At 33.3% G+C, this 18,903-nt stretch overlaps 2 protein-coding genes across 2 annotated transcripts; both read left to right on the top strand.

The window, feature by feature from the left end:
• On the top strand, nucleotides 1-7,215 carry LOC112030696 (respiratory burst oxidase homolog protein B). Its single transcript, XM_065780570.1, has 13 exons — nucleotides 1-200; nucleotides 696-1,223; nucleotides 1,903-2,062; nucleotides 3,055-3,103; nucleotides 3,513-3,626; nucleotides 4,344-4,772; nucleotides 4,888-5,274; nucleotides 5,390-5,485; nucleotides 5,599-5,714; nucleotides 5,804-5,906; nucleotides 5,991-6,064; nucleotides 6,221-6,735; nucleotides 6,847-7,215. Exons 2-13 carry the CDS (start codon nucleotides 719-721, stop codon nucleotides 6,954-6,956), a joined length of 2,658 nt encoding a protein of 885 aa, XP_065636642.1. The 5' UTR covers nucleotides 1-200; nucleotides 696-718; the 3' UTR covers nucleotides 6,957-7,215.
• Nucleotides 7,216-11,715: 4,500 nt separating this feature from the next.
• Nucleotides 11,716-18,891, top strand: LOC112030702 (respiratory burst oxidase homolog protein B). The gene is given in 16 exon segments (XM_065780569.1): nucleotides 11,716-11,952; nucleotides 12,050-12,117; nucleotides 12,590-12,972; nucleotides 12,975-13,076; nucleotides 13,652-13,811; nucleotides 14,608-14,656; nucleotides 14,781-14,894; nucleotides 16,051-16,297; nucleotides 16,300-16,478; nucleotides 16,597-16,983; nucleotides 17,092-17,187; nucleotides 17,313-17,428; nucleotides 17,700-17,802; nucleotides 17,925-17,992; nucleotides 18,159-18,673; nucleotides 18,768-18,891. Coding segments are annotated over 14 exon segments (2,583 nt in total). The 5' UTR covers nucleotides 11,716-11,952; nucleotides 12,050-12,117; nucleotides 12,590-12,635; the 3' UTR covers nucleotides 18,878-18,891.
• The last annotated feature ends 12 nt before the right edge of the window (nucleotides 18,892-18,903 follow it).

Raw genomic sequence — 18,903 nt, 5'->3', positions numbered from 1 at the left:
CCAGATGCGCCCATGGATTTCTGTCTTTCTGACTTGTCAACCTAGCTAGCTCTTTCACATTAAGCCACCAATATAAACATTCCCACCCTCCTCAATTTCTTATCCAGTTTTCTCAATCTTTCTGACAAAGTTCTATCTTCTTCTTTTCAAGACCAAACAATCATATTACATTTCTTAGAAACTCCTTACACATTCACAGGGTAAGGCTCTGGCTCAAGCCTTTCACACCATTATCCAGTTGTCTTAGAAATGTTCTTCAATTTATTTGTTATTTCAATTCAATAATTTCTCTATAAGTTTCCAAGTTTTCAATTTTGCTCAGTCTATCAAATTCTTTGACAGTTTGCCTTGCCTCATAGGTATCTTATTCATCAAAATCTGATGAGCATTTTTTAGTTAGCTACTAATGTTAGGAACTTAGCAGAGGTATTTTTTCTAAGAATGAGCCCCTTTATAATTAGCTTTAAAGTCATACATTCCCTTGCATTAAACATGTCTTAAGGGCAGTATATCATATTAATTAGCAGGGTGTCCTTATATCTTTTATTGTCAAGAAACTAGCACCATACCTCTTGTTCTCCAGATGGAACTCTTGGAATCACCATCAATATATATAATTGCTTTCCTAATCTATAACTAAATCTCATTCATTGTCAGGTTTGTAAACTTTTTGTACTAAAATATTTTCTTTTCAGAGCATTGGTTTAAGCTTCTGGCCATGGAGATTCAAGAAAACCAAAGTGACTCATTGTCAGAGTCTGGCAGCACAAGTAGCACAAGAGTTGGCCATAGTGGCCCTTTAAGTGGTCCATTAGTCTCCAACAAAAGAAACAGCAGCAAGAAGAGTGCAAGATTCAAAGATGAAGAATGCTATGTAGAAATCACACTAGATGTACGCGATGACTCAGTTTCAGTGCAAAACATCAGAGGAGGAGACTCAGAGACTGCATATTTAGCAGGCCAGCTTGAGAAAAGGCCTTCTTCACTTGGTTCCCAGCTCTCGTTTAAACTTAGACAAGTATCACAGGAGCTAAAGCGAATGACATCTTCGAAGAGGTTTAATAAATTTGATAGGACCAAGTCTGGGGCTGCTCGTGCCCTTCAAGGCCTAAAATTCATGAGCAAGAATGTGGGAACTGAAGGTTGGTCCCAAGTTGAAGCTCGGTTTGATGAATTGGCTGTCAATGGGACGCTTTCCAAAGCGCGGTTTGGCCAATGTATAGGTATGCAATTGTTTGATTTCTTAGTTTTGCTTGTGTTTGTATTTGTTTCTTTTGCATATATTTTCAATACTCCTGTCCATGCTAGTTGCTAGTAAGAATTTGTGCCTAACAATAGACTAAAAGCATCTATATATACTCTTCAAAATGAAAAATGTTTCAATTCTAGCACCGATTTTCTAACTCTTAGTCAAACTTCGTACACACCAATCAACCAATTACAAAGTGTAGACATAAGGTATTCACATTTTTTAAATCGATGTTCGGTGTGTATGGAGTGTGGACATTAAGAATATGAGACAATAATTTGCTATTAATTAATCCCCTAAAAAGGTAACAAACTTTTATATATATATATATATATATTTTGTGTAAATAAAAGTTACTGACTTATTTTGATCAATATATAATCTCTTTAATAGAATTATAAAAATAAAAAAAAATAAAAAATACATGTGACTCCAAATAGTTATTGAGTATACATAGTCATTCCTAAAATTTTGAGAGTATACTTAGTTGGTGTTATAGCTATAATATCTTGAATATGTACTTCTAAAAGAAATTATTATTGTTGCTTATAATGACATCGTTTGAATTGAAAATTTCTAATTTAGGCACAATTTTATTTTTGGACTATTAATTTAACCCAAAAGTTGATGAAATTTAGTGTGATTGTGGTTAGGGATGAAAGAGTCGAGCGAGTTTGCAAGCGAATTGTTTGATGCATTGGCTCGTCGAAAAGGAATAACATCATCTTCCATAACCAAAGCTGAGCTACATGAATTTTGGGAACAAATTACTGATCAGAGCTTTGATGCAAGACTGCAAACTTTTTTTGACATGTAAGTTTTTGTCATTCTCTTACAATGCTACTTCTGACCAACACTTCAGTTATGTTCCTATGTATATGCAATATGTTGCTATTCTCATTCTTTTTCTTCTTAATTCCTTTCAAGTATTGTAATATGTAGATAGAAGATATATTGAATTTATAATATACTTAGAGTCAAGCAAAGCATTCGATGCCAACTTTCATGCATTTTGCATGTGTGTTCTGTTATTATAAGAATAATGCAACAGACACCATTTTTCTTTCCTCTGATTGTGACAACGTATAATGTTATTTTAATAATTAAGTTATCTAAACACGCAAACTTTAATGTGGGGCTTAGCATGGTGTCAATGTCATAGAAGATAGAAGTATATCTCTTTGTAGATAGGCTTTAAGTTTATCATAGTTCTATGATTATATATTTGCGCCGGATATTTTGACAATGATTGACAGGTTTGAACGGGGGATTTTTTTTTTTTGGGTGCTAAATAATTAACAATAATTATACAGAAACATGTGAGAATAATGATTGAAGTCCAAAATTAGGGACTTACTGAATTATAAATTATAGATTCAAATACAATTTCATTTTAAATTAGAGTAAAATACTACTTTGGTCCTTAAATTTTATTAAAAGTTTTTTTTTTATTCTTAAAATTAAAAAAAAAAATTCTTTTCATCCTTAAATTTTGTAAAAAGTTTTTTTTTTTTAAGACAAAATTAGGGATGAAAAAAAAAATTCAATAGTTTAGAGATAAAAAATAAACTTTAAGTAAAATTTAAGGATAGAAAGTAAAACATTTTCAATAGTTTAGAGAAAAAAAGAAATGAATTTTTCAATAATTTAGGGACAAAATGAGATTTTTAAAATTTAAGAATGAAAAATAAACTTTTAATAAAACTTAAAGATAAAAATAGTATTTTACCTTTTAAATTATAATTTTTTTTTTTGAAGAAGTTACATTTTTTTCATAAGCACTAGCTAACTCTATCCGAATGTAGGGTCGACAAAAATGCTGACGGTAGAATTACAGAAGAAGAGGTGAAAGAGGTGAGAATATGGAAATTAACATGTAAAAAATGAATTAGTTTTATATTTTTACTACAATTAATTATTTGATAGAGAAAATATAGATGATTGTAAGTTTTATTTGCTTAATTTTCCAGATTATTGCCTTGAGTGCTTCTGCAAATAAGTTGTCAAATATCCATGACCATGCCGAAGAATATGCTGCCTTGATCATTGAAGAGCTGGACCCAGACAACCTACACTAGCTAACTCTATCCGAATGTAGGGTCGACAAAAATGCTGACGGTAGAATTACAGAAGAAGAGGTGAAAGAGGTGAGAATATGGAAATTAACATGTAAAAAATGAATTAGTTTTATATTTTTACTACAATTAATTATTTGATAGAGAAAATATAGATGATTGTAAGTTTTATTTGCTTAATTTTCCAGATTATTGCCTTGAGTGCTTCTGCAAATAAGTTGTCAAATATCCATGACCATGCCGAAGAATATGCTGCCTTGATCATTGAAGAGCTGGACCCAGACAACCTCGGATACATTGAGGTTTATATCTCATTTTATATAATTACTTTTACCCCAATACACATGATTTAATTAGAAATGCACGTTGGGCTGAATTAAATGGGCTTAGATAGTTCGGCCAGTCAGAGCTTAGCCCAAAAGAAAGATCATTAGAACAAGTTTAACCCAAATTTTCTGTAGCCTAGGAGCCCAAATTATACTCCACAATTTGAAAATTGAATATATCCTGTTTAGAAGTGAAGAATTAGCTTCTTTTTTTTTTTTTTTTTTTTAAGAGGTGTTATGTCTACAACATTTTCATAATAAATCATAGGTGGTTAGTTATTATTAGTTCTAATTTGAACCTACCACTAAAATTATTTTTCTACCCTACTAATGACAACTTATAACAATTTATCACATAAAATTTGTTGTGAAAATATTGTAAAAATGCTGTGAATTTAGCATTTTTTTTTTTATGATTTAAAAAAATGAAAATGATATGAAAACTGTTCATTGAATGTTTCTCCAATAATTTATTTTACACTTTTTTTAAGAACCCATTAACCATTAAATGCAAAACTGGCCGAATTACTCATAATAGGGATTAGCTTTCTTAGATTTCAAACAAATGGGCTGAGTTCACTTTAATTGGGCCAAGTTAGAACTTTTTTTTTTTTTTTTTTGACATGAGCCAAGTTAGAACTTAGTAACCAAGTCCAAAAGGACCAAAATTTAATCAAAGTTTATGTCTTGCAGCTGTTCAACTTGGAAATGCTACTCCTCCAAGCTCCAACAAAATCAGCCAACAGAGGGGGTGATAGTCGTGTTCTAAGCCAGCTACTGAGCCAAAAGCTAGTCCCAACCAAGGAGTACAACCCCATCAAGCGGTGCTACCGGGGAGTCACCTACTTCATTGAAGACAATTGGAAGCGGCTTTGGATCATTGCCCTATGGCTTTCAATTTGTGCAGGCCTTTTCACTTGGAAATTCATTCAGTATAAGCATAGGGCTGTGTTTGATGTCATGGGCTATTGTGTCACAACTGCTAAGGGTGCAGCCGAGACCCTTAAGTTCAACATGGCCCTAATTCTTCTACCCGTGTGCAGAAATACCGTTACTTGGCTTAGAAGCAAGACCAACTTAGGAATGGTGGTACCCTTTGATGACAATATTAATTTCCATAAGGTACATAATTAATTGGAAACTCTATTGCCTAACTCAATTGAATCAAAACTCAATAAAAATAAGAGCTTACTAAATTTCACCTTTAGTTTTTATTAATTCAACTCAAATTCTTCAGGTAATTGCTTTCGGAATTGCAATTGGAGTTGGGCTGCATGCTGTTGCACATTTAACATGTGACTTTCCTAGGCTACTACATGCGACCGATAAAGAATACGAGCCAATGAAGCAATTTTTCGGTGAAAAGAGGCCGGATGACTACTGGTGGTTCGTGAAGGGAACTGAGGGTTGGACCGGCGTGATTATGGTGGTGCTTATGGCTATAGCATACACATTAGCCCAACCTTGGTTCCGCCGTAGCAGGCTACACCTCCCAAAAACCCTGAAGAAGCTCACAGGGTTCAATGCCTTCTGGTACTCCCACCACTTATTTGTTATTGTCTATGTCCTGTTTGTAGTGCATGGGTACTACCTCTACCTCTCCAAGAAATGGTACAAAAGGACGGTTAGCATCCCAAATTCTTGTTCCAATTTGGACATGGCCTTTTTCTTTGTGTTGTGGAATTCGTTTTCTCCCAAAATATTATTTCCTAACTTTGATTTGTGCTACATTGTCACAGACATGGATGTATCTGGCTATCCCAATTTTACTCTATACATGTGAACGCTTAATTCGTGCATTTAGGTCTGGCTATAAAACTGTGCGGATATTAAAGGTACATTTTAATGTCACTGACAATCATCATTTACAAATTCAACAATGAAAATAAATGTGCGGTTTATATATCTCTACAAGTTGAAGAAATTAAATTTTGTCGTGTATTTTCAGGTTGCAGTGTATCCTGGAAATGTGTTGGCACTGCATATGTCTAAACCTCAAGGCTTTAAATACACTAGTGGACAGTATATATTTGTAAATTGTTCAGCTGTCTCTCCCTTTCAATGGTAATTCAATAGCTACTTCTTATTATTATCATCATCAACATTATTATTATCATTATGATTATCATCGATGATAACATGTTGCATTTCAGGCATCCGTTTTCAATTACTTCAGCCCCAGGAGATGATTATCTAAGCATTCACATACGCACCTTGGGTGACTGGACATCACGACTCAAAGCTGTTTTCTCCAAGGTTCATTTTCCATAATTTTACCAATCATTCAAGAAAAATGTGTTGTTTTGTATGAGCCTAAAGATTTTCTTTCTTCTTCTATAGGTATGCCAGCCTCCTTCTAGCGACCAAAGTGGCCTTCTAAGAGCCGACATTGGACAAGGCAATAACAAACCAAGGTGATTTTGATATTTTGTTTCAAATATAAACATTTAGTCATTTTTAAAATAGTTTTGAAAAATAATTTCTAAATTTTCCTCAATTATGTACTTCTAAAATGTAAATGAACTCTCAATATTGATCATTAATTATGAAATTTTGGAACAAATTAACAGGATGCCAAGACTACAAGTAGATGGACCCTATGGAGCTCCTGCACAAGACTATAAAAAGTATGATGTCCTACTCCTCGTTGGCCTTGGCATTGGTGCCACCCCTTTAATTAGCATCGTTAAAGATGTGCTTAATAATATTAAGCAGCAAGAGGAAATAGATGAAGGAATGGTAGAGAGTGGTGTAAAATCCAATAAGAGAAAACCTTTCGCTACCAAACGAGCTTACTTCTATTGGGTTACTCGTGAGCAAGGCTCATTTGAGTGGTTTAGGGGTGTGATGAATGAGGTAGCGGAAAATGATCGAAATGGGGTAATCGAGCTTCACAATTATTGCACTAGTGTTTATGAAGAAGGAGATGCTCGATCGGCTTTAATCACTATGCTTCAATCGCTACAGCATGCTAAAAATGGTGTGGATATTGTCTCGGGCACACGGGTTAAAACCCATTTTGCTAGACCAAATTGGCGTAATGTTTTTAAGCATGTAGCCCTTAAGCACCCCAATGAAAGAGTTGGTGAGTCTTCCATTTATTTACCTCAATCACATGTGATTATTTCTATCAAAAAAATAAATAAATAATCTTGAAATTTAAGTTAAGCTGATTGTGTTGTTTCATTTGTTGTAGGGGTCTTTTACTGTGGTGCGCAAGGATTGGTTGGGGAGCTAAGAAGTCTAGCTCAAGACTTTTCCAGGAAAACCTCCACCAAGTTTGATTTCCATAAGGAAAATTTCTAATTTTGTTCTTTATCCTTAGTTTTTTTTAAAATGAAAATGTATTATAATTATAGGTTATGTGTTTATTTTTTGTTCATAGGTTTAATCCTTTGTTGGGTATACAAGTAATAGAATGGTTTATTCATATTGTAATTTATATTTAATTAATTAATCTTGATACTTTATTATTTCGTTCGCTGTATGTAAACCAGAAAACATGAATTGTGATTGTAAAAGAATAGCAAATATTAAAATTGCTTGTGCTTTTTCGTATTTTCAATGTAGACTTCTCAAATTGTAAATGACATCTTAACCTGTTCATCTGCAGTGTGCTCTCCAATGGTGTGGGTTCAAGTATAAACGTACTATATATGGTTTTATCTTTCTAATTATACAAGGAAAAATTCATTCACAGAAGAAGATGAACACTATGTATTTCTATAACTAACTCCCAACACAAAGAGAATGGAGGAGATAGAAGGCATTCCTCTACCATTACAATCACAAGCCTAACTAGCAACAAAATTGATAGTAAAATTAGCTCGCCTTTAATACATGAAATGCTTTAAAAAAAAAAAAAAACTAGAGCGTCAGAGATTATAATACTCAACGCATAATATTTTAATGACATTTAAAAAGTATCTTTCTCCAAATATAATTCTCGAAAAGCCCTTTAGATACAAAGTAACCCTTTCTGCTACTATAACGAGATTTTTGAATTTTCTGTAGTTGCTGGTTAGCCTCTGTTCCTTTTGGCTTGTCAATAAAACTTTCAGTTCATCAAAAAAATAAAAAAATAAACGAGATTTTTTAATTTTCATGTAAAGGTAAATTTTAGCTTATTTTCTAGAAAAGTTGTTACCGTTCTCATTAGGGATTGACCTAATTAAGAGAGGGCCTGGACCGCCTGGCCCTAAGAGTATTTTTTTTTTACTACCTCTTTTTTTCTTTTTCTTTTATTATTATTATTATTATTATTTTTAACAGTCCTCTTCCAAAACCTTAAGCCCCCTCCCATCCAACCAATCTAGTCAGCTCAGCCCATCTAACTACTACCCAACCCAAAAAACTTAGGGTATATTTGGATACCGTTTATTTTGTTTAAAACTGAAAACACTGCAGTAAAATAATTTTTTAATGTACAAATAGTGCCGGACTCATTTTTAATAAAAGTTTTGGTGAAAAAAAGGTTTGTGGGTCCCGTAAACAGTACACGAAACCCACTAGAAAGCCATCACAGCCACAGAAACTATGAAACCCGCTTCCAAAAAAAAAAAAAAAAACTCAAACGCAGACGCAGACACGTAAACGTGCTATCCAAACAGGTATCTAATAAATAAAAAACTTAAAAAAAAAATTAAATCATAGCCAGCTTAGTAGTTAGTACAAAGAAAAAAAAAATCATTATGTGTGTGTGTGTGTTTTTTTTTTTAAATCTTTATTGTAGATGATTACATTTTAATGTATTAAGAAATAATGATTTTGTGTATTTGTCTTAGTTGATAGTTTGTTAATATAACACGAATGTCTATTTAGATTTTTTTTTTCCAACCCCTAACTTGAAATCTCGAGTTTGTCCCTGGTTCTCATATTTTTTTAAAAAATTTTAGAAGTAAATGTTCACTACAATAGAAATTAAATTAAAACGAAGTATAACAAAATTAGTTTTTAAATGGCAAAATAATAATAATAATAATAATTATTATTATTATTATAATAATGTTTTTTTTTTTTCCCTTTTGGTTAACAAGGCGTTATTATAAATATTAAAAATGATACTTACTACAAATATTGACAAAATGGGTTGAAACCCGTTTGACAAATCAAAATCTGGCAAAGCTTTGAGTTGCAGGCTTGCAGCTAAGATATGTACAACAAAAGGTCATTGTAAATCCTCCACTTTACAATATGCATTTAACTCCGGAGCAAAATGTTAGTTTCACATCTCAAAGCTTAAATTATAATTTTGAACGTTAGATTTTTAATTATTTTACATAAAAAAAAATCTTGAAGTCTTAATAATCTGTAAAGTTTTAGACCTTAGAAAAAACATAGTATTTAACCTAAATTATTAGCCAATTTGTTACTTAGGTTAATTATTCAATTTTAGGTTAAACATTCATCGCAATCAACATGCACAACAGAAATCTAAATAACACAAGCTATGATAATTCAAAAAAACTAATAAACAAACTAGGGTTAAAGTAAAAATCAAGAGGGAACGATCCTAAGAGAACAATCTATTATATCAATTTGAGATTTACAGTCAAGAATATTAACTTGTATAGTAAATCTAACTACAGTTACCAAACTAAGCTCTGAACCCCTCAAACTTCTTTGATGTTGACCTGCTCTCACATGAACCTCCAGTTCACACTTTAGATCTTCCACATAGTCCTCAAATCTATGACTCTAAAACCACCATTGAAAGTTTAATTCCAACACCTTTGATGATTGGTATACAGCAACTTCAAATTAACTAATTCTAATGGTATTTAAATTGATTTCTATATGGCATACGGCAAAAGGCCCAATTCCCTAAGACCCAAGTTAGGCTAGGCCTATGAACAGTATTGCATGTGGACCCATCCTGTCATAATTGGCCCATGAATGGCCAAAAAGCAATAGTCCATCGCTTGTAGTCTCGATGTACAGGTTCACCTCGAGTACGCTGTGGTCGATTGGTACGCCGATAATACTTGGTTGTATCTCAGCAGTCAAAGTGCCTTGGGAGATTGCCTTACCGAGCAATTTTCGATGGCTAGCACCAGTTCCAATGTACCATTTCCCATCCCCAACGAAGCATATTTCTGGCTAGGAATAATTAAATTGGGTTCCACCCACACAAGCAGAACCAGAGAGCAATCATGATTCCACCATTCACCTCAAGCTATAAACAGCAGAAGGTACAATGAAAGAGGGGTTAGAGAATGGAGAGGGATGACTGAGAAAATAGCCGAGCATCTAATAGAGAGTTGGGTTCCACCCACACAACGAAGCACCAGTTCCAATGTACCATTTCCCATCCCCAACGAAGCATATTTCTGGCTAGGAATAATTAAATTGGGTTCCACCCACACAAGCAGAACCAGAGAGCAATCATGATTCCACCATTCACCTCAAGCTATAAACAGCAGAAGGTACAATGAAAGAGGGGTTAGAGAATGGAGAGGGATGACTGAGAAAATAGCCGAGCATCTAATAGAGAGTTGGAAGCACCAGTTCCAATGTACCATTTCCCATCCCCAACGAAGCATATTTCTGGCTAGGAATAATTAAATTGGGTTCCACCCACACAAGCAGAACCAGAGAGCAATCATGATTCCACCATTCACCTCAAGCTATAAACAGCAGAAGGTACAATGAAAGAGGGGTTAGAGAATGGAGAGGGATGACTGAGAAAATAGCCGAGCATCTAATAGAGAGTTGGGTTCCACCCACACAACGAAGCACCAGTTCCAATGTACCATTTCCCATCCCCAACGAAGCATATTTCTGGCTAGGAATAATTAAATTGGGTTCCACCCACACAAGCAGAACCAGAGAGCAATCATGATTCCACCATTCACCTCAAGCTATAAACAGCAGAAGGTACAATGAAAGAGGGGTTAGAGAATGGAGAGGGATGACTGAGAAAATAGCCGAGCATCTAATAGAGAGTTGGTAAAAAGGGAAAAAGGGAGAGAGTGAAGTCAATTTCTCTACTAGACATCCCAACGAGCCCATCCAAGAACCAACTATTGTAGGATATCCAAAACCCACAAAACAAGTAAGTTGTGAGCCCACTCACAAGGCCCACTTTGTGGAAGATTGGGCATGCACAATTTCCAGTAGTAACTTTAAAATGAGAAGACATAGAATCTTTTAGATCTCAAAAGAGAAGTTTCAAAATTTCTACAAAATGTGTCTTAGGGTTTCCTTTAAATACTATGTGAATTAGATCTAAGACCCTAATAACTTGATGGGTCAATGGGTTGTTGGGCTGAAATTAAATTTCTACAAAAACATAGTTTGATTGGTCAAGCCTATAGTATGTTTCAAATCTTAAGCCTGCAGCTTCCTTATTCTTGTAATTTAACTTGCAGCACATTGAGCATTATCTAATGTACTCTATAAACTCTATGATCTATACCTAAATAAGTTTATGTTCATAGTTTGCCAATTGTTTTAAACTTTTCGAACCGAATATATTCAAATTATATGTCATGATAGCTTTAGCCTCCAATCAGACTATCAAATTGAAAGATAAAGTTTAATCACATATGATTATGATTATGAACAGTTAATTTTTAGTAGTTCCTTGAGGAATTAAAAATGTCATTGTTTTTGTAGGTAGTAGTTTGACTTTATCCATAGTCAACTTTTTCACTTCTCGATAGAGACTATATATAATTAAGAATTAGGCTCTTTAAGACTTTAACCAAAAAAAAAAAAAAGACTTTTAACTATGTCAAAATAATAAAGTGAGACTAAAATAAATTATTTCCCTGAGAAATTTTTGTTTCATTTATTTTATTTTTATTATAAAAAAGAAAGTGAGAGTTTTCAAAGGAATATGTCAAATGCTGCTTTCTGGGATTAATTAAAAACTAAAGAAGGTTGAATTACAATGACCATAGACCATCCCGTGATTTTAGTTCTATAATAGCGTTAATGGACATGAATAATGAATGACTAATCCTCAACATTGTGGCTCCCCAAATACATCGTTGACCTAATCTTTTGTGGTTCTCAATTGTGTGGTCAATTGTTAGGGGTTATCTATTGGGCTTGAATCAAATCAAGCACTGATATGTTGTTATTATACTAATCATTTTTTTTAATTACCAAATGAAAGTCAGCTTTCACTGCGGGAAGAACATGAACATACTAGAGAAAATTTTCTTTTACTTTTATTATTCAACATCGTGGAGTAGGTTATTTGGATTAGAAGTTGTTTACAAATGGATGCAGTGGAAACTTCAACCATTTAAGCTCCTTTTTCTTGTTTTCTATACCGTGAACCTGTCAAAATTTGGTATTATAATTGTTGTTGTTGTTCTAGTAGTTTAAATAGATATAAGTATATTTGAACTTATAACATTTGTTATATAATGATTTTATTTTTTCATCAGGTTAAGATACTAATTGGTTCTTGCTCTAATCGAGATTCGAATTCAAGTTTCAATAAAATACATTACCAGTTAAGCTAACTAAAAACACAAGTTATTTTTATTATTATTGTTGTTGTTATTATGTTCATCATGTCGTGACTATCATTATTCTCATAGGTATTTGTTGAACAATTTTGATTGAAATTTTTACTTTTTGTCACTCATGATTGAAGTCGTTCATTTCAGGCTAAGCAGTCTGAAATGTGGAAGCCACAAGCCTTTCTCCCCCTCTACCCCCATTAAATCTAACCTTCTTTTTTTTTTAAAGAAAAGAAAAAAAAAAAACACAAGGAAAATGTTTTAAGTTTTAACTTTGTGGCACTACTGTCGTGGAAATTGACTTGCCAATTGCGAATTCTATAAGTCTATATAAATTTAAAAAAAAAAAAAAAAAAAAAAAAAAAAAAAAAAAAAGAAAGAAAGAAATCGTTTTCACCATATCTTGATGATATTGGCGAGCTTCATGCTACAGTACTAACAAGTTTCACTTTCATTTCACAGCACCGATTTAAGGCTACCAACACAAAGCAATACAAGAGAAATAAGGATGAATAATCAAGAAAACCAAGATGACTCATTTTCTGAGTCTGGAAGCCCTAGCAGCAAAAAGAGTACAAGATTCAAAGAAGATGAAGGCTATGTAGAAATCACAGTAGACGTACGTGATGACTCGATTTCGGTGCAAAACATTAAGGGAAGGAACTCAGAGACTGCAAGTTTAACAAGGAAGTTTGAGAAAAAGCCTTCTTCACTTGGTTCCCATCTCTCATTTCAACTTAGACAAGTATCACTGGGAATGAAGCGCATGGCATCTTCAACTAGGTTTAACAAAGTTGACAGGACCAAGTCCGGAGCTGCTCGTGCCCTAAAAGGCCTAAAGTTTATCGAAAGAAGGTGGGAAGTGAAGGTTGGTCCCAGGTTGAAGCTCGGTTTAAAGAATTGGCTGTCAATGAGATGCTTCCCAAAACTAGGTTTGCCCAATGTATAGGTATGCATTGATTTGGTTACAGTTTCAACATTTCTTACTTTTGTATTTGTTTTTTTTTTTTTTTTTTTTTTTTTTTGCTGAATTACATTTGTATTTGTTTTATGTTCCTATGTTTTCTACACACGTATGATAGATCTAGCATGGGTTGGGTCAATTGAGTTCAGATTAGGCATATTCAAGTTCAAATTAGAAATAGGTTAAGTTAATCGCGTTACATGTCAGGTTGAAATATTTTCTCTGTACACATCATTACTGTCAAGTAAGTACATACTCACAACAGTAGAACTCTTGAAAATGCCAAGAGGGCCATTCAAATTTCAATCCTTTCAATTCCCTAAAAAGGGAAAGCTTATATTTGTTTGCAAAAAAAAAAAAAAAAAAAAAAAAAAAAGTTACCTATTTTGATCAACTTTGTAATATCTCTTGAATATGTTGTACTAAAAACGATCAAAAAAAAAAAATTTGTCGTAATAATCTCATGTTAATTGATATTTTCTAATCTAGGCACAAATTTAATGTTAAAACGATTCGTATAACCCTTTAAAGTTTATGAAATTTGGTGTGCTTGTGATTAGGGATGAAAGAATCAAAAGAGTTTGCAAGCGAATTATTTGATGCATTGGCTCGTCGGAGAGGAATAACATCATCTACTATATCCGAAGCTGACCTGTTCGAATTTTGGGAACAAATTACTGATCAGAGCTTTGATACAAGATTACAAACTTTCTTTGACATGTAAGATTTTATCATTCTTTTGCAATATGCTGCTTGTGACCAACACAACTTCGGTTATCTGCCCAGTTTTTAAATGCTAGAGAATTTTGTAAACGTTGATAAGTAGATATATTGAATTTATGAATACTATCGTAGTCATTCAAATAATCAATACAAACCTTTTTATGACAGAGTGTGAAACATTAATTATCTTCTTATCAAAGTGTATTATTAGAAGAATCAAAATGTGGTTGGCATTTTTGTACAAAACAAGTAACAATAATAATAGAAAACATGTGAGAATAATCATTCAAGTCCAACTATAAAGATTTGATAAAATTTCTAATGGTTGAATAAGAGTTCTGAGGGTTAATTTTTGCCTATACCGAAAATCGATTGGTGTCTTAATCTAATGATAAAGAGCTATTATTAGGAGCGGACGTCATAAGTTGGAACCCTCTCAACAAAAAAAAATGTCCAACTATAGAGACTTACATTTTCAAATACAATTTTTGTTGTCTAGAATGTTTAAATTTCAATCAAATGTTTAAATTTCAAATTTCTGTAGTATAATAAAAAGATAAGTTTATAGATTGAATAGTAAATAACATATGATTGGTACAAAATTTGACATAAGTGTTAAGAATATAAAAAATATAATATCCAATGGTTCAATTTTCAAAATATTTAGCTATGTCAATTTTTTAGTGGGGGTTATAGCCAATTTTTTTTCTTAAAAAAATACGTATAAAATTTTGTGAAAAACTTATATATTTGTCATAAGCTCTGGCTAACATATATTACATACCGATTGCAGGGTGGACAAAAACGCTGATGGTAGAATTACAGAAGAAGAGGTGAAAGATGTGAGATTTATGAAAATTGATATATCAAAAATGAAGTAATTTTACATACTTTTAGTACAAATAACTGATAAGTATTCAATATAGAAATCTAGATGATTGCATGTTAATTTGCTTAATTCTTCAGATTATTGCCTTAAGTGCTTGTGCAAATAAATTGTCAAAGATCCAAGAACAAGCCGAAGAGTATGCTGCACTGATCATGGAAGAGCTGGACCCAGACAACCTTGGATACATTGAGGTATATATCTTTTTTATATAAAATTTTTAATTATACATATATATACTTTTCCACTGAAATTAAGGTTCTATTTGGTTGAAAAGATAGAAAAGTGAGAGAATAGAAGAGATTTTAATTTTTCTCATTTTTGTTTGGTTGGAAGGGTAGAAAACTTTTTTGTTTGGTTAAAAAGAAAAATGGGAGAATAGGAAATAGAATTTGTATAAATTTACTCATATGCCCTTATTAAAAAATGATGTCCAATTTTTTTTTTTTTTAAAAGGCAAACAACCAACAAAAAAAGAAGGCAACCACCCAAGTTTATTAAAAAAAAAAAAAAATTCATACCTAGTACAAAAGAAAAAAAAAATGAACAACCCAAAATATGAAAGGAGGGATAGTTTAGTCATTTGCCTGCAACTACTCTTCTTCTCTCTATTTTCTTCCCCAATTGGGAAGATAGCATTTTAGTTGGTCTAGAGAGAAAACACCAAAGCACTACCAATTTTCCATCCTTAAAATCCACCCAACTAAACACCCAAAAAACATTTTCTCTAAAATCCATCCAACCAAATGGATTAAGGCTTTGCTAGTTAGGCTAGTCATAGCTCAGCCAAAAAGAAATACCATTTGATTAGACCTATTTCAACCCACATTTGCCTTAGCCTTGCAGGCCAAATTATAATCCACCAATTGAAAATTTGAATATAGCATGTTTGGATGTGAAGAACATGCTTTTCTATGATATTTTTTTAAAATGAAAATTATTTGAAATTTGTTCACTGAATCTTTCTCTAATAAGGTCCAATTTAGAAAATTACCTCTCTCTCTCTCTCTCTCTCTCTCTCTCTCTCTCTCTCTCTCTCTCTCTCATATATATATATATATATATTACACTTCTTTTTAAGAACATTAACCTTTGAACACAAAACTGGCCCAATTATTAAGAACATGGATGAGCCTTTTTATGATTTTAAGCAAATAGGCAAAGTTTACTTTAATTTGACCAAAAATTGTAACTCAACTGACACTTTTGGTGTTTTTAATGAATGAAGACATCTAGAATTCAAGTCTCTCTCCAAAATATCAAATTTTAAAAAATAAAATAAAATAAAAGGAGGCTTACAACTTACTAGTATTCCAAAAGGACCAAAATTTAAGACTATTTGACCTGCAGTTGTACAACTTGGAAATGCTACTCCTCCAAGCTCCAAGCAAATCAACCAACACGGGGACTGATACTTATGTTCTAGGCCGGCTACTAAGCCAAAGGCTAGTCCCAACCATGGAGTACAACCCCATAAAGCGGTGCAACCGGTGGCTTGCCTACTTCCTCGAAGACAATTGGAAACGGATTTGGGTTATAGCCCTATGGCTTTCAATCTGCGCAGGTCTTTTCACTTGGAAATTCATTCAATATAAGCATATGGCAGTGTTGATGTCATGGGCTATTGTGTCAACATTGCTAAGGGTGCAGCCGAGACCCTTAAGTTCAACATGGCCCTAATTCTTCTACCCGTGTGCAGAAATACCATTACTTGGCTTAGAAGCAAGACCAAGTTAGGGATGGTGGTTCCCTTTGATGACAATATCAATTTCCATAAGGTACGTAATTAATTGGCAAAAAATCTATTGCTTAATTCAATTGAATCAAAACAGAATAAATACTTAGAGCCTACAAAATTGCACTTCTTTGAACAAAAAATTCACCCAAATTCTTTAGGTAATTGCTTTTGGAATTGCAATTGGAGTTGGGCTACATGCTGGTGCACATCTAACATGTGACTTCCCTAGACTATTACATGCTTCGGATGATAAATACGAGTCAATGAAGCCATTTTTTGGTGAGAAGCGACCGAATAACTATTGGTGGTTTGTGAAAGGGACTGAGGTTTGGACCGGCGTGGTTATGGTAGTGCTTATGGCTATAGCATACACATTAGCCCAACCTTGGTTCCGTCGGAACAAGCTAAACCTTCCAAAAACTATTAAAAAGCTCACAGGGTTCAATGCCTTTTGGTACTCCCACCACTTATTTGTCATTGTCTATATCCTTCTATTAGTACATGGATACTACCTTTACTTCTCCAAGGAATGGCACAAAAAGACGGTAAGCATCTGAAATTCTTGTTCTAATTTGGCCATGGCAAAAAAGATTTTGTGCTATAGATTTCCCAAAATTCTATTTTCTAACTTTGTTTTTGCTACATTGTCTCAGACATGGATGTATCTGGCTGTCCCAATTTTACTATATGCATGTGAACGCTTAATACGTGGGTTTAGATCTAGCTATAAAACTGTGCGGATATTAAAGGTACTTTTGGATTTCACTGACACTCTTTTCTCTTGATGATGTTCATCATTGTGAAATTATAGTAAAATGAATGCATGCTATACGTTTGATAGTTCAAGGAATTAGACTTTGTTTTGCATTTTCAGGTTGCATTGTATCCCGGAAATGTGTTGGCCCTGCATATGTCTAAACCTCAAGGCTTTAGATATACTAGTGGGCAGTATATATTTGTAAATTGCTCAGCTGTCTCTTCTTTTGAATGGTAATTCAATATTTACTTCTTATTATTATGATTAACACTAAATACAAAATAAATAAATTTTAATTTGTTCACACATGTTGAGTTGGAAAACTTTCACTAATTCTCATTTGAACTCACCATTGATATTACTATTGTACATAATATTACAATCAACCACGTCAACGGATGTCAAACTTATCATCAAATAGTTTGTATCTATAGACTCTTTATTATTATTCCCATCATCAATATTGTTATGATTATCGTTGATGATGACATGTCGCATTTATAGGCATCCTTTTTCGATTACTTCAGCGCCAGGGGATGATTATCTAAGCATCCACATACGCACCTTGGGTGACTGGACATCACAACTCAAAGCTATTTTCTCCAAGGTACATTTTCAATAACTTCACCATTCATTCATGGAAATTTGTTCTTTTTTTTTTTTGGTCTTTCTTTTTTTAAAAGCCTAAACATTATTTTTCTTCCTTTTAAATTGGCGTGCTAATTATAGGTATGCCAGCCTCCTTCTAGCGACGAAAGTGACCCATCTGACTCTGCACAAGACAATAACAAACCAAGGTTCCTTCTGATATTTCAATTAGTCATTTTAAAATACCTTTGAAAAAAAAATAAAAAACTCATTTCTAACATTTTTTTATTATTTTAAAAAATAATAAGTATTTTTAGAATGTAAATGAATTCTCATTATTGCTCAATAAATTTTATTTTTGGAACATATTAACAGAATGCCAAGGCTCTTGATCGACGGCCCCTATGGAGCTCCGGCACAAGAGTATAAAAAGTACGACGTCCTCCTCCTCATCGGCCTCGGCATTGGTGCCACGCCTTTAATTAGCATCGTTAAAGACGTACTTAATAATATTAAGCAGCAAAAGGGCATGGAAGAAGAGATTGTAGAGGGTGGTGTAAAATCCAATAAGAGAAAACATTTTGCTACTAAACAAGCTTACTTCTATTGGGTTACTCGTGAACAAGGCTCTTTTGAGTGGTTTGAGGGTGTGATGAATGAGGTAGCAGAAAGTGTTTGTAATGGAGTAATTGAGATTCACAACTATTGTACTAGTGTTTATGAAGAAGGAGATGCTCGATCGGCTTTAATCACTATGCTTCAATCGATACAACATGCTAAAACTGGTATGGATATTGTCTCAGGCACAAGGGTTAAAACACATTTTGCTAGACCAAATTGGCGTAACGTCTTTAAGAATGTAGCACTTAAGCACACCAATGAAAGAGTTGGTAAGCTTTCCTTTTATTAAACTTGATCATATGGGATTATTTCTATCAATATTTTTTATATAATTGAATTAAATTTGAGCTGATTGTGTTGTAGGGGTGTTTTACTGTGGTGCGGCTGGATTGGTTGGGGAGCTAAGATGGCAAGCTCGAGACTTTTCCAGGAAAACCTCGACCAAATTTGATTTCCATAAGGAAAACTTCTAATCTTGTTTTTTTTTCTTTTTCTTTTT

This window comes from Quercus suber, unplaced genomic scaffold (assembly GCF_002906115.3).
Source record: "Quercus suber isolate HL8 unplaced genomic scaffold, Cork oak 2.0 scaffold_239, whole genome shotgun sequence".
NCBI lineage: Eukaryota > Viridiplantae > Streptophyta > Magnoliopsida > Fagales > Fagaceae > Quercus > Quercus suber.
This window is presented reverse-complemented; position numbering and strand designations above follow the sequence as displayed.